The 17580-nt window shown below is 40.0% G+C and overlaps 1 protein-coding gene across 1 annotated transcript in view; it reads right to left on the minus strand.

Moving 5' to 3' along the window:
• LOC135472736 (adenylate cyclase type 9-like) overlaps nt 1-17295 on the minus strand; it is a 48072-nt gene extending 30777 nt beyond the window's left edge. Inside the window, exon 1 of the mRNA XM_064752393.1 lies at nt 14924-17295. Within this exon, the coding sequence (XP_064608463.1) occupies nt 14924-16409 (1486 nt within the window). The 5' untranslated portion in view covers nt 16410-17295. The remainder of the gene's footprint in view (nt 1-14923) is intronic.
• Nucleotides 17296-17580: the final 285 nt, after the last annotated feature.

Raw genomic sequence — 17580 nt, forward strand, 5'->3', positions numbered from 1 at the left:
TACGCCGTACTCAAGAATATTTCATTTATATGACAGTGGCCAACATTATGGTGGGAGAAAACCGGGCACAGCCAGGGGGAAACCCACAACCATCTGCAGGTTGCTGACAGACCTTCCCAGCCGGAGAGGAAGCCAGCACGAGCTGGACTTGAACTCACAGCAACCGCATTGGTGAGAGGCTCCCGGGTCATTACGCTGCGCTAGCATGAAGATACTTAAAAGATACAAAATTGTTTGTATTTCCATTACATCTACATGTACTGTTTTTTTTTTCTTTTTTTGTCTTCATGTTTGATTGCTGTTTAATGCCATACTTATCTTATGGCATTCAATTTTATGGGTGCAGGGAACCAGAATGCCAAGGGTAAACCATCGACCTTTGGTAAGTTACTATTATTGCAATTATGGATACACAAATACTGACAGTGGGGGAATTCACAAATCAATTGTCGAAGACCAGGTTTGAGCCCACAACTCATGTGCTATCCTACTAACCGAAAAACAAGCTTCTTAACCATTCACTCATGGTCTGTACCCAACATACATGTTCCTGAATACATCAAGATACTGTCCCCTATAAAATAACTATACAGACTTACTTACATCAGTTTCTTGCTTCCTCTATATTTAGCTCAAGGGTCTGACATGGCTATTTTTGGCAACATCAATCTTAAGTTATGGGTCAAAAAAGCGGGTTAACAAAATTCTACAGCACGGCTGCATAACAACAGATGCTGGCCGACGGGAGCTACTTGTACTCATAGCCTGTCAGATGGACGCTCAAACTATCCTCTGCCTACACTTTACATAGTGTAAATATGACCATAGTGTAGGAATTTACAACAGCCTAATTTCATGCAGTATGTTTACATATGTCTGCGCACCATTAAACTTATATGTTATTCATATATTTCTGGGCCCCGTTTCACAAAGACGTCGTATATGTACAATAATCACACATATAGGACAATGGAACGGTAATAGTGACGTGCCAAACATCGCATGACAAATGCATGATAAAAAAATGCCGTACACCGCTTTGTGAAACTGGGCTCTGAAATATCATCATGAAAGAATATTTAATATATTTCTGATACATGCATGTCTTGCAAGATTGAAAAATAAATGTGTTTCACCCAAACATTACCAATATCATTTAAAAATTATTTCCTCTGCCTTGTTCTCCCCCACTATTATGCTGTCCGTTATTGTATCAGTCAAATAGTTTAGTACAGCATAGAACGCCAATCAGTCAAATATATAAATGAGTGAATGCTTGAGGTTTAACGTCGTACTTAACAATTTTTCAGTCATATGATGACGAAGGAATCCTTAGAGTGCATGTAATGTGCCTACTTGTTGCAGGACGGATTTCCACCGCTCTTTTATCTACTGCTTCACTGAGATGCCTTACCAAAGGCAAGTAAACCGCCCCATCAACCAGTCATTGCACTATCCCCTTCATGCTGAACACCAAGCGAGCAAGTTACTACTTCGTCTTTTAAGGTCTTAGATGTGACTTAACCCAGGACTGACACTGGATCTACCGCTCCAGAAGCCGACACTCTGCCAAAAGTGCCATCAGGGCCGGTAAAATATATAAATAAATAAAGAAATATAGAAATAAATGAAACAAAGACATAAAATTATTTCCTGTCAATAAAATTCCTGTCAAACTATGGCCAGATTCAAGCTGTCCATTTCAAACCATTCTAATCATTGGTTGTCAAAAAACTGATTTTTTTGGTGTTCCTTCACCCTTACACCTTCTTGAACTGATTTTGACTTCTGGTTGTTACACAATACAGATGTGTGCCTCGACAATCAATGTGTATGGTGAATTCATGCATATGGAGCTCTATGTACAAGTGGAATATTCCGACCCAGCCAAGTTGAGATAAATCAGTCGTCTGTATGCACCTATGTACAAATCCTCCTACATGCTGGACAGATCATCCCAAGTACTGCCAACATGGGAATCTCTATCCAGCGGAGATGTGTTTAGCAAGGGAGATGTAATCCAGTGATGACTCATGTAATTCTCAATAAACATCATTAACCAAAACACATGTTACTATATGTATGATATGAAGAAAAGACAGTTAATATTACAGTTATCAGCAAGTCGTCATACGATTCGATACTTCCAAAACAAATCCAACAAGCAAAGCATGACGTTTAGAAGATGTAATTTGAAAACATAATTCATCAAACTTTTCTGACCAAAATGTATTGTTCAGGTAGGGATACATATGAACTTCACAGAGATTTATAATATAATCCTACAGATCTGATAACAATCCTCTAACATGCCAAAACATGCACAGCCAGATAAAATTTGTTTGAGGAATAACAGTAGATGGAAAACTTATACCATAAAGAACATCAGTGAAACTACAGATTCTCCTGTACAAGAACTGCTAAGTTTTATTTCTTTTTCATTCCTCTCGCCCCACATTTTTTATGATAAGGTTCCAGGGTTATTGTCTGGAGCACCACTGCCCCCCCCCACTCAACCCTCACCCACCCCTTTACCTCTCCACTCACTGGGCTATCCTCACCACAACAGCCCACCCAAATACATAGCCTTGTTTCTGGCATTCTTATCCATGAGCTATACCAGTCCGGCTTTGACATATTGAAAATTAGTGGCAGACTGCCATCTGGAAATCTCATTGACAATAGTAGGCCTACAGGCCCGATCTGTTGTAGCAAGTTTGCAGGACTATATACCAGTGCAGATAACAGACCGCTTCAGGCAGCCATTTGTCATTGGTAAGACTCTCAGAAGGAGGGAAAAGTCTGTAAATAGTACAATCTCCAATCCAACTGCCAATACCAGTGAAGCTAGCCGAGGGACAGAGTCAATCTGATTATCCATTCTGCAACCTATGTCTAGTCCTCTTACAATATCATCCCTTAATGCCAATGTTCCATCAGTCATACTGGTCACGCACAGGGAAAGTCAAAACTGTCAATTTGTACTATAATTGACTTGTCCTTGAATGCTGAAATTTGTATGCAATTTCAGACTCTACCATAGAATAATCATTTCTGTTTGTTCTTTCATATAACCTAAAACTATAAACTCTATTCATTTCCAAATAGTATGTAATTCTCCAACACACCGCTGGCTGACCTAACAAAAATGTTAACACGGCACTGTTCAAAATAAGCCTGATGTCCGCCATCCAAGAAAAACGCAAAAGGCAAATGTTCAAAATTAACCAAAATGCTTTCAAATAGATGGAGACCAATTGAATAGCAATATTCTACAAAGACAAGTGTCTTTGTGTTTTTGTTTTCTCTGCTTTTGTACTTAACTGTATGTACATTGTATAAATATTACAACATAATTACAAAATGTGTATATATGTCAGTAGATAGCAGCCTGCATGATGATTTGATTTGATTAGATTGACCACTATTATGGTGGGAAGAAACCAGGCAGAGTCCAGGGGAACCCACGACCATCCAGAGGTTACTGACAGACCTTTCCACGAACAGCCAGAGAGGAAGCCAGCATGAGAACTCACAGCAGCGCAATGGTGGGAGGCGCCTGGGTCATTGCGTGATGCTGTCTGATTGCATAACCAACATGTGCTTGTATTAATTATTTATGTATTTATTTATTTACTTTTTTAACATCATACTCAAGAATTTATTACTTATACAATGCAGGGTCTTCACTATCTTTTCAGCAGAAGGTTACCCTGGAAAAGTAGCCAGATAAATAAATAAAGTAAACTAGAAGCTTTGTTCAAAATAGACGGCTATCTGCTCAATATTTTGTCAAAAGTAGCAAGCTACTGGTAGCTGGTGACCGCCTTCTAACAGACTTCCTGCTATGGTGGTCAGTTTTACAGGTGCAGGAATCCTGAGTGCCCAGGAAAGAACCGCTGACCTCTGGGAAGTCACTTACAAGCTATCTCACATGTATCCATATTTATGGAGAACAAGTGGTTTTCAATGCATGTTAGACTCTGCAAACTATTGCGCGAGCTTCATTTATCGCTCATTGTCACCAAGTTCCTTTTCAACAATGAAAATATTGGAATCTACATGTACTAAGTGTCCCTCAAGGATGCCATCAATGGATAGTCATTATGGCAAAGAGCAGACATTTCACAAACAGTATATCAATAAGACAGCCATGTACTGAATAACTTGAGATTTAGCGAAACACTGCAAATCACATGAATCTGATCAGTGTGAAGATCCAGCTATGATTAAAAACTCCTTCAAAAGCTGGCACAAAATCTCTACCGAGAAGACCGTTGCGTGTTGGATAAGTGCTTATGTAACATAATGCTTACCTCCTGAACAAACAAAAATAGGCATGCTCATCTTAGCAATCGATGTGCATGCAGCCTAAAAATCGTTATCTATCACTAACCAGGCAAGTTTTTTTCTTCTTCCTGTACTCAGGTTGTATCAAGCGCTGAACAAACTCCAAAACTTTCAATGTGCTTTCAGCCTTGGCTCTGCTCCAGGTTTACAAACACAGTGTAAAAAATACTAGGTTCTTTAGAGCCAACATTACCAGTCTGTTCTTTTTGCAACAGTTGAATGTTGAAGTTCACACTTAAGAACTCAATATCAGCAAAACTTGCAAAAATATGCGTCATGTACATTCTGTACATTCAGAACATGTATAGAGTATGCTAATGTGCTTGGTGCATATGTTCTTTCCTGCAATGAGCTCACGTGCTATGCACTAGTGGACTTTTAATACATTAATACACTATGTATTCACCTGTACTATTCCAATGTGAATGGCCAGTATTCAACAGACACATTATGCTCAGCTGACCTGTATCAAAGGGCCACTGACATGGTTTTTAGAACATAAAAAGATTATTACTGAATAAAAATTAAAACCAGCAGAATGCACATGCATTGTTTTTGCCTTGGATGGGCTTGTTTGAATGGGTTTCACTTTGGTCACAAGAAACGACTTTCTCCACTTCCTGAGAACATAATAAGCAAAAATCATAAGTACCGTCCTGTAATAAACAACATAAATATACCACATACATATCAGATTGTCCTGTATTTACCATGTCAATGCAATATGTCCTGTATACTGGCCTGTATTAAGACAATGGGTTGCATACTGGCCCATATTAAGCCGCCATGCTGTTTACTTGCCTGTATTAAGCCACTGTACTGTATAATGGACTGTATTAAATCAATAGGCTGTGTAATGGCCCATATTAAGCCAACATGATGTTTAGTGGCCTGTATTAAGCCAATGTGCTGTATGTACTGGCCTGTTTTAAGCCAATATGCTGTATGTATTGGCCTGTACTAAGGCAACTTGAACTGGTCTGTGAAAGGTACATGTGATGTATTTAGTTAACACTACCTGGCTTACTTTAAGCTAACACTACCTCAGTATCAGGCCTGTATTTAGTCAACAAAAACTGGCCTGTATTAAAACTGTGATGAGAAAGCTCAGCTTTCACTTCACCTCAGCCAACTTTAACCACATGATCAAATTACAAGGGCTCAAGGTTTTTCTCTGGGTAGAGAATTGATTGATTAGAGCTTGTGTGTGGTTGCCACTCAGTGTAAGAGATGCATGTACTGCTGATACACTGAAGTTATGTACTGCGTTCAGGTTGTAGTGATGAGCCTGCCTTCTGGACTCCACTCAGCTCTATTATGAAATTCTTCACTGTTTACTGTGCTGGTTATAAATAAGTAAATATTAGTATTGTTCAAACAAACACAAATATTTATTGGATCAGTGTTTTGACCTTTGCTAAGATTATTTCTCTTATGTCAGTTATAGCCACCTTTGGAGGAGACGTAGACATAAGAAATGAGGAAACCACTTGCAGCCAAAAAGGTAACCAATCACAGCCAAATACATAACCAAACTAAATCAAAGAGGAAACCCAACAGGGCCAAACAGTAAACTATGCAGAGCCATGGAGGAAGCAAGCAAGATCAAAGATGAAACCAAGCAGGAACAAACAGTAAAGCATACAGAGCCATGGAGGAAAGCAAGCAAGATCAAAGATGAAACCAAGCAGGAACAAACAGTAAACCATGCAGAGCTATGGAGGAAAGCAAGCAAGATCAAAGATGAAACCAAGCAGGAACAAACACTAAACCATGCCGAGCGAAGGAAAAATTAAAACGTAAGCAGAAATGAAAGAAGAAACCACTGAACCCCCTTAGAAGACGTATTCTAAGCAATGGTTGGACAACAAAATAATAATTATAACAATGCATATAAAGCCACAAAATCATCCTCAAAGTGTCTATGGATCCAATATAAATACTGCATGTAAGATTTTTTTTATCTAACTGAGGTTGCCATTATTTGTGTTATAGCTTGTGTTTGGATCACACTGAACTTAACTGAAGTGCATGCTACATTACTCTGATTTCATGCACATTATCAATAGTTAAATCTCCTAACCTTTAAAATCTGTCTTACACAGAAAGCTATGGTTCACATAAGGTGAGGCAGTTTTTGTAACAATTCATCCTAGACGTTTTATATCCATCTGATTTGATCTGTTGTTTTTGTAAGGAACCATTTTCTGCACTTTATTAGCCACTCATATTTTAAAAATCAAACTACTGTAACTACTTCAACTTTTTCACACGTTTGCAAGGTGTTTATTAAAGCATATTCTGAAGACATTAAAAACTATAATTTTAGTGAAGCCCTGAACAAAAAAATCAAATTAAAAATGTGCATATAACAGTGCAGATATAATTACACAGAGATGTAAACAGTAAAATGCATTTGAATGCATAAGTCAGCAGTACCGTTCATGTTGTACTTTTAATGTTGTCATGGTAGCTAAAAAATTCATTACAGTTTGTCAAGAACAAAATTCTATGATTATGCTATAATGAAGAGATCTATATCAAACTGTAGACCAGGGACTGGAGCTGCCATTTCAAAGGGTTATTGATGTATTTGTGACAGAATCAATGGTAGGTCAATACACTCTACCACAGGTACAGTTTTTCTCTCTGCAGTAGTTTGAAAGCAGTAAAACAGTATTTGAAGACAAATCCAGGTACAGTTAGTCATGTAGCAAATCAGCTCCTTGTAATTCACTTGCACATCACTGCCATGGCCTTGGTGTAAGATGTCATGAATATCATAACAGAGAACAAAAACCTCATGAGAACAAACACAAACTGTGGGGATGAGGAAAAATAAATTTAAAAAATCCAAATTCATGCGTTTTTGTCCTCATCTTCTCTTGCATCTTGCTTTTTTTAATGATCACACCCACATATTTTTGATCTTGACTTCCTTCCCGTTTCTCTAGACCAACAACTATATTGACCAACAACTATACTGCATACGCTGTTCATGTGGGGTATTAGCAAAGATTATATGTAAAGTGGTGATTTAGGGTAGGCTTGATCTTAACCAAATAATCTGGGTTCCCTTTTGATTCACAAAACTGTTAGTTTTGCCATCTGTATAAATGCAAGCTGGTGTACCACGAAAATATAAAAATGTTATCATCTAGGCTCCCAAACCTCTCACCACCAAATCCTTCTGATAAATTCAAAAACACTGAGGTCCAGGCCCTGTTATGTGTCAGCTCAAGTGCATCCCTTGATAAACAAGTTACATGTACACAGTAAGTTCCTCACTAGCTGCATGAAACCTTCTTTTAACTTTTTAATATAAACAAAAATGACAAACAGCTGTTCCACAAAAAAGATACATATTATTTATATGTATATTTATAAGCATAGTAAACATGTTCTCAGATTTTGTCATTATAATGATCATCATATCTGTTTTTTTTTTCTTTTAAACATTGTAATCATTTATTATTGAATTAAATTAAAATCAGTAATTATAATACAAACAAGTGAAGGCTGCCCTAGAGAAATGCATACATCAGACACAACAATCGCCTTGTTTCATGGATACTTGTCCCAACTCAGTCTTTTTTTTAATAATCTTGCTGATGACTGTTTAAAATATTTTGTTTTTCTGTGACATTTTGCATGTGAAAAGAAAACCTAATAAATTAGAATCCGCCCATCACAGCGCATAGGGCAGTTTACAAGATTTACAAAAACAGTTTAATTACATTCATTTCATACTCGTACATATCACTGATATCACATACACATGCGGTCTACAGAGGTCTGATTATTGATGAGAGTTGTACATATCAAAGGCAATATAAAACGTCCTTTAACAAGTATTCAATCAGCCTCCTTACAATTACATGTAGCCTGCATGAATGGCCTCCAATGGAGCACTTTTGACTACTCTGCCAGTTTGAATCTGTAAGTTCATAACAACATATTTGATTTATTTATTTGATTGGTTTTTTAAGCCCTGCTGAAGAATATTTCACTTGTACAACAGCAGCCAGCATTAAACAGGACCATCTGGAACAGTATTATCGTTAACAGGGATTACCCTTTCTGAATACAGCACATATTCTAGTGGTGAAAATTGGCTGAGACCTCTGCAGGTTTTGAATCAGAGACCTCAGAGTCCAGGGGGAGGGGGGGGGGGGGGGGATAGGAACACACAAGACCATCTGCAGGTTGCTGGAAGACCTTTCCACATACGGCCGGAAAGGAAGCCAGCATGAGCTGGTCTTAAAGCGACCGCATTGGTGAGACACTCCTAGGTCATTACGCTGCACTAGCGAACCAACAGAGTGAACCACGGAGGCCCTTTTGAATATATATATATATATATATATATATATATATTATTGTGATGGCACCTGCAGGTTGCCATCACAACATGCCTACCATTAGCACCAGTCAGCTTACTCTCAGATCATTATACTCCAAGCAGGTCTACACTTATAATAAACAACTGTCACCAGAGGTGGTAATAAAAACACAATGTCACCCACAGTCACCTGATAAAGAGGAAATGAATAAGTCTTTCACAGGTAACATATTACATACATCCATAATTAGTCCAACAAAATAATGCAGTTATCCACAAAGGCTACCACATGACTACCTGGTCGTAGGTACAACAAACAGCAATCACAGTGATGGGATACATGTGATGTGATCACCATGACTCGTTCGTCTGTGTTCATGACATCTGCCAACACCGTCCGCATGGGCATGCCAATGGCGTAGCCATGCTATACTCAAGATTGTCCCTTATTCATGTAGAAGTCATGACAGTCAGTTTCTTATCGGATTGGGGAAAACTGTTGTGCAGGGGATGGGGGGGGGGGGGGGAGTTAAACCAGTCAATTTTGGCATGTTGCTGGCAAATTTTCCAACATGTGATATGCAGACTTGTCTGCTGCATCAGAGTACAAAAAAAGTGGAATTTGAACAAAACATATCATCAAGGTTCCACCAGCAATGAAAATGGGCCAAAAACAAAGAGTTACCCTATTGAACTGCCATACTGAACTCTTATTTCATGTGCAAGCAGTTCGGAGTTAAGACAACAAAAATACATATCATTTACAGGTCTGTCACCAAAAATGCTTTCCAGTGTAAAAAAACATTTTCCATACTAAGTCACTTAAAAGAAATGAAACTGGTTTATTTCATAAATCTTAAAACCACAGATAGGATGTAATTCTACAGCCCACTCTACATACTCAGCTACAAGTAACAGGAAGTCCATGTATGAAGTTGAGGTGACAGGTGTAAGGTCAGAGGTCACTGCAACTCTAATGTGCAGTTACACTGTATATGTTCTCTGTCACAGGCAGGTTCAAGGTGGTTGGGATCAGAAGCCAATGAGTTCCACACAAAGAGGAGATAAGTACATTTTACAAGGAACTGGCCTACTGTATATCACAGGCTGAAAACCTCAATGGAGGCAATACTTACGTGATGGGATAATGGAAAATTATTAAAGAAATGTTTGCTATAATTGTATTAATGTAGTACTTGCAGATTACTTGTTCTATTATCAGTAATTTACTACTAGAACATTTTCCAACAACATGTTAATACATATGCAAGTATGCATATATATATATATATATATATATGTATGTGTGTGTGTGTGAAGCAAGAATTTTAAACTAGCAAGTAACATAAAACAGATTTTTAACCTTCCCATAATGCAGTGTACAAGGACTTACTCATGAAGACACCAAAAGGTGTCTGTCTTTAACCTGTGAAAGAATTATGGTTATACATGAATTTGTTGGCAGTGGGGCAAAGTTGGGCATCTTGACAAGACAGCTGAGCCATGCTGGCACTGTGCCAAAATTTACATTAGACCTCAGTGGGTGCAATCCCGGGAAATATATATTCATTAATCTTACAAACCAAAAACAGACGAAAATGTGGTCTATATTCAGACAACTCACATACATTTTACTTAATTCCTGTACAGTTTAATTGCAAATACTTCAATTTTGCAGTAAAGCTGTTATTTAAAGTGGTATTAAATGTTGTCTGAGTAAATGTCACCCCCACCCCACCCTCCCACTATGTAGCCTGGTCACATGTCACCAACACCAATTCATTATCACTATGGCAGAGTGGGCATATGAGCTATATATATCTTTTTATTATCATTCCACATACATCTGTGTTGCTATAAATAGAACAATACAGCAGACTGTTTCCAAACAATACCTTATTTTATACACAGCCAAGCAGAGTATGTAAACAGTTGTGACTAGCCTGACAGAACAGATACAGCCTGTGAACACTAAAACATGGCCGTGCACTGTGCACACCTACACTGTACCTGCATGGGGAAGTTCTGCAAGGGAGCTTGCATAGTGAAGTCTAAAACTGTGACAGCCATACAAATTTGTAGCATGAAGAATTCATCTTATCATGTCCTTTCACATAAAATGCATAGCCCCATGCACCACAAGCATAGATGGCAACAATCATCATCTGCACCATGGTCCTCCTGTACATGGCAAAAAATCACCATCTGCACCATGGTCCTCATATACATGGCAACGAATCACCATCTGCACCATGGTCCCCATGTACATGGCAAGAAATTACCATCTGCACCATGGTCCTCCTGTACACGGCAACAAATCACCATCTGCACAATGGTCCTCATATACATGGCAACAAATCACCATCTGCACCATGGTCCCCATGTACATGGCAAGAAATTACCATGATTCCCATGTCATGTCTCACATCACCAACTGATTATGATGCTATTTATGGCAACATGCCACACCCACACCATGCTCATCATCTTAATATTATGTAAATGACATGTGTTGCCCAATAATGTTTCCCAGACCTGCCAGAATTTCTTTTGTTCCAGTGTTGGAGAACGTCACATAATTAAGGATCAACCCTAGTGAATGCACTTAAAGATCTGGGCCCAGCTTCACAAAGCGACATACAACATTTTTTATCAAACAAATTGTGCGAGCACGGGTGAACTTGCATGTACGACATCTTTGTGAAACTGGACCGTGTTCCTCCTATAAAGTTAGTGTTATCTTCAGTCCATTTACATACACATATATATACATCTGTACCACACCAATTCACATCCACACTTCAGCACCTTTCATCAAATGAATGATGCGTAGAAGTGTTAAACAAGAGTACTGCATAAAAGGCAACTTGCACTACCACGCCCCAGTCCGGCTTACTTGCCTTCAGTAAGGCGTTTCAGTGAAGCAGCATTAAATAAAGATTTATCGCATCAGGACAGCACAAGAATTCTGTGCTTGAATCACACTTGCAATTAAAGGCTGCCTTGTTTACTTCTGCGGCAGCTGCATGAGCACAACGACTGCACTTAATCATCTACTGAGCGCCTTCAAAAAGTAATCCACTTTTAGGGAGAAAAAAAAGGAATAAATCCAAGAATAAATCGCCTAGCTTTCAGAGGACTCATTTCTCACTTTTTTCAAATAATGCGAGAGTATCTAAGGACTTATGCCTCCACTCTGTCCGTATCATCTGCAGTTATAGCACTCAAGGCACACAGCGAACCCCTAGAGGTAAGGAACGGCTATCGGTCAGACAGAATACATTACGTATGCATCGTTACCAGAGAAGAGCACTGGTGGACTTGCACTTAGATCAAGTAAAGAGCTGTCTCTAATTATTGTACACATATACTGTGGTACACAAGCAATGACCAGGGGCAATTTGCACAAATGCGTCGTTATTATATCAACATCTCACAGGAAAAAAACTTCAAAATCCAGTTAAAGCCATAAAAGTGTATCAAATTATGCCATGTATTCAAAAAGTTGATGTTTTCCAGAAATTGCCAGATTCTCGTATTTCTCACAATTTAAGCATATTGGGACAGGGATGGTTAATACTTTTGATCCAGTTTAAAGGGCAAGTAAATATACATGTAGATGTAAATAAAAGCCAAAGTAGTAACGAGTTTGCTCCTTTGTCCACACTAAATGTCATTGCAGGACCAGTTCAGTTTAGAGCACAATCGATGTTCAAATTAAAAAAACAATTAGATGTACATTTCCAACACAACACAAATTCTGACTCAGTCTTCACAAACACCTGATTTGTAAATTGTGACATTTATCGCTTTCCTCCGCTCATAATACTATTATTATAATAGTACCATTACTATAGTACCCATGTGTAGTATCTTATTAGTCCGTTTCGTGCTGCTTGCAAATCCTAGTTTCAGGAGATACCATGTAAGTGTAGGAAACACTGAATACATGTGCGAAATCTGATGGGAGTTGGATTTGCAAATATTTCATGTCAATGCACCAAAGTTTATCAACCCATGCTATGATGGTTCACTATAGAATGCTGCCCTTGCAAATGTCTCCATAAGCAGTGTTTCAAAGGTTACATAGACAAACCATAGCAGGAAGCTAATAAACATTTAGACATGTATTCACAACAGGTAATCCACTTCATAGAGGTATATTTTTAAAATCAGTGGGGACTGTGCATGAGCACCTATGTTAACCTGCAGTGCTTTTCGAGAAATATAGGAATGTAGTGTTCACAAAAACTTGCTAAGAAACCACCTAGGGGGCAATCAATTGCCACAAGTGCACCTTCAGGCAAGTATTTCCCCGATCTTATTTTTCTAAACTATAGATTGTTACATGTAGTTGTGCGGAAATGTGAGTTTATGGAACTCAAACATGACCAATTTTGGATATTCTGAAAGAGGCCCATGTATTTCAAATGGGCTATTTTCTCAATTTTCAATCGTCATTTTAAAAAAATTGAGCTCCGGAGCCCAACATCCGTCAGCACCAGGTAAATGGCACAAATTAATGCTACCTTCAAAAACATAATTTCATCACATTATGTCCGCCGGAAAATAGTGAAAAAGTAAAAGATGTTCCTGATAGCTCAATACATATTGCTGTCCTTTACATACTACATGTATATCTTACAATATAGTCCTACAATTTGTAGTTGATGCTTTTCAAAGTAACTGCACATGATCTCTTTTGAGGCAGTTCACCCAAAGCCTCGCTCGTGGACGCCCTGTGAGGCACAGTATCATACACTGGACATCAAAGGCCACCTGGCTGCAGGAAAGTCAATTCTGAGTAGAAAAGGCATAGCTGATATGACAGGTCAGCTTACTGGGCTGACTGGGCAAGTTGTTCCTCCTTCATTATATACATCCATGGTTTCCCAAATATGATATGGGTTGTGAACCAACTTCCCTGGGACCTCGATGACACAAATAGCTAACTAGATTAGAAAACTATCTAGTGGCCATGGACATAAATGAGCCAAAATGCAAACGAGCTATGCTCTTACACTATGATGATGAAGATGTCACGGATATCTTAGACACTCTACCAGAAACTGGTGACAAAGAGGATTATGATACAGAGAAAACTAAACTAACGGCTTATTTTGAACCTACGCGTAAATGCAACCAGGAATATGAAGTCTAAATATTCAAACAATCGAAACAAGAACACGGTGAAACACTGAACAGTTATCACACACGTCTACGGCAGGTAGCAAAATAGTGAAATTTCCATGACACAGAGAAATCAAATCTCAAAGAGTTGCAATGTTGTGCGCTGAGAGGAACGGATGATACATTAGAGGAATTGCTCGTTACGGGTGGAGCTATGGAAACGTCAGAACATCAGGCCAGTGGTATTGAAAAAACAGTACTAACTGTGAACTTCAGCCAACCAAAGTATTTCCAGTCATGAATAAAATCTTTGCCATGTCCAGAATTCCACGCGTTGTTAAAACTGTCATTAACTACAGGTATTTAAAGCTGCATTGATCTCTCTTGTCGATCTGACTGGACAGGATTATTAACACGCGCAGTGTTAGGCTGGTCATGACCATTCATGGATAGACAGACATTGACACAAACATGGTTATGCGGCAATCTATTGATGAAAGGGGTGGGGTAAACACACCCAGGTAATCAATGGGTCAGGGTATCCTGGGCTCAGTTGTTACTCCCGAGAGGAGGAATACACAAACAGGGCTAAGTCAAGGTTCATAATGAACATGTTCCACTTTAATATGCTATACAGAAATACAAGAGGCATCATCGAGCTTACCCAATGAGTGACAAATATGTTTGCTTTACATAACCCGGACAGACAATCCTCCAAAACTGGCCCTAGTCTAGTCTATGGTTTTATTGAGATTTTGAAAAATGTTTTCAAAATCACGTCATTAAATGTATTTAGAGCTATTTGCAACACAGTCCCTGTTGTTGCTAGCAATGCCACAGAAATAAAATTTGAACTTACATGTATTTTTATAATGCCATCTTAACCTGTTACAAAACTGTCGCCGCCCTACATGTACGTCAAGTGCATTTACCATGGTGATGTATCTCTTCACTGTATATTGCCATGGTTGTTACGCCAGGTGCATGCTGCAACTGCTTCGTAAGACAGACCCTCAGAACATAAGGCCATAAGACTGGTGCATGTACATGTATGTAATTATCATTATTTTGCCACTGTGTTGCTATGGTAACTCTGCTTACCTTCCTGTTCCTCTCCTTCCTCAACTTCATAATCGTCCTTCAGGAATTGGTAGGATGCCTCAGAAATGTGCACTCGCCCAGGTAACCCTGTGGACTCCATGGTGTTAGCCATGGTCACGTCATTGGACCATACATCAAACTTGAAGCGCCGCGTCCCAACAATACCACACAGCACGGTGCCAGTGTGCACGCCTACCCTCATATTCACCTGTTCGTCATTGTCCTCATCAAACTCCTTGATGGCTTTGATCATGCCCAGCCCCATTTCCACACAGCACTTGGCATGATCTTCCCGGGGCTGAGGGCACCCCGACACACAGTAGTAGCAGTCCCCCAGGGTGCTGATTTTCTCGCACCCAGACTTGGCACATAGTTTGTCAAACCTTCCAAACAAATCGTTGAGAAGACCTACTAAATGAGCAGCCGTTTTGTTTGAGCTCATTTTGGTAAAACCCACAATGTCTGCAAACAAAATGCTAACATTATCCATACTGTTCATGTTAAAAGGCCTGAAAATAATAGCCCCCTTCACTTTAGAATCACCAGGCTTCGGTTTCGATTTGTAGCTTCTGTTTTTCACTTCTTCGGGTTCACCTTTCGTGTCTCGACTGCTGATGACTTCCTTGGCAACTGACGGCGGCATAAGGGAGTGAATCATCTGTTCTTTGATCTGTTTCTCCACCTGTAAATCTCTCTGCGCCATCACAGACTGGCCTGTCTTCCAAAACGTGCTTCGCTTCTGAACTTGTAAAGTTATAAAAATAAGAATGCCCACCATATGGATACATAGGTGTAAGAGAACTTTTCCAATGATGATGGGCATTTCTCTCTGCAGCAACACAGATGTTAAGACTTCAAACAGAATCGAATACATCACACCTGTCAGCACTGCCACAAACAATGGTAGCGGTATAACCGTGTACAGTAGAAGTAAAACTTCCGCTGTTCCAGTAAATGTCCCCACCGGCGTGATGTCCGGACAAGCGAATGCAAACTGAGCAACTAAGAGAAGAACACATAGTAATACAGCATACGCCAAAGATGACTGGAGGTAGAATTGTTTGTAGTACCTTGAGCGTGTGAACAGGGCTGTCAGAGCAGTTAGAATTAACAGCGATACAGCCCCTGCAAGAAAGACAATCCAATTTTCCTGCATCATGGGCAGTAGAAACACACTCCAGACAACACATCCTGCCATAATAATGTACAGTGCACATTGAAATCTCTTCCTAATTTGAGGAAAATAACTTTTTAAGACTTGCTCTTCTAGAATAGGAGAGTCAAACTTTGGGTCCCACCATGCTCCGGAGGCCCTCTCAAAAAGAAGTGGAATTTTTGTGTTCTTCTTGATTACCAAACCCCCTACTTTTGTTTTACTTTTGTCAGGGGATTCCACCACTACTTTCACCAATTCTGTGTCGTAAGCTGGGCTGTACACAGCCTCGCCCTTTTGGGAATTACTCTCAGCAGTTTTGGAATTCGCCATGTTGACGCTCTCCAGGGAAATCTGCAAGGAGAGAGTTACGGTGTTCCAGTCAGCCTGTCCGACCCGGTCAGAGCGCTCGCTCAGGGGAGGCCGGCGTCACTGCAGACGCCCGACATACCGTGCAAATAACGCCTGCGATTCTAGCCCAGATCATCTGAACTGAATCCCTTTATCTCTTGTGCTGTTCGCGATGATGTGTCGGCTTGTCATCACCCCTGCTTCTTTCGCCTTCCCTGTAATTCGGTAGTGCTGTCTGAGCACATGGGAACTGCGCGACCACTGCCAGCAGTGACAGCCTTGATGGGGGGAGGGGAATGGGGAACAAGGTTAAAAATAGCAGATACGAAACTCCCGTTACCTTCGAACGGTTAACTTACTCACGATTGTACTGCAGCCACAAACCCGTAAATCATTGAACAGACAGCCATACCACTTGCACGGACTGAACGACGACGATGTTGGATGGACAACAGTGTTACACTTTCACAATTCTAGCCTACATGACGAACTGCACCGGCTGTTTTGACGGAGGCCCTGGTGAGTATGTCCGAAAAATCAGCCTCCATCAGTTCACGCTCTGAGATCGAGAAGGGCCCTGAGCTGAGGCGTTTACGCCGGCGTCCACACCAGTACGGGGTTTCTAGCTCTGGACAGCCCGCCACAAATAAGCCTAACAACCTACAGTCTGACAGATATCCACAACCGTTGCCCTGCTCCCAGGCCGTTTCCCGGCACTGGAAATTCTGAGGTCTTTCCCACACAGGCGGAGCACGGCGCGACAACAAGCCGAACCCGTGGCGCACTACCGAATAAATCACATACAGTTCAGCCAAGGGCCTGTGGCTGTTGGGCTATTCCGACCTGCGCGCGCACTCCCTCCGACTGCAAACTCAAGCCGCCAATGATTTACGTTTTGTCAACTGATCAAATAGTCCAGCATCTCGATCAACGACGTTTAGAACTGCGGCGAATTCACAAGAATTAATTGCAGGACGACAACACGGGTTTCAATAACTGGCCAAACGATTTGGACTGTGCTTTTTATATATCTATAGTGATTATGGAGGGATTTGTACTAAATTATTTAAGTCTGCTCTCAGCATTGTTAGAAATATCCGTGATTTATTCCGGTATTTTCCGTCGTGAATATATGCTTACCACACTTACCACC

The sequence above is a fragment of the Liolophura sinensis genome, chromosome 8, assembly GCF_032854445.1.
Source record: "Liolophura sinensis isolate JHLJ2023 chromosome 8, CUHK_Ljap_v2, whole genome shotgun sequence".
In the NCBI taxonomy this organism is placed as follows: Eukaryota; Metazoa; Mollusca; class Polyplacophora; order Chitonida; family Chitonidae; genus Liolophura; species Liolophura sinensis.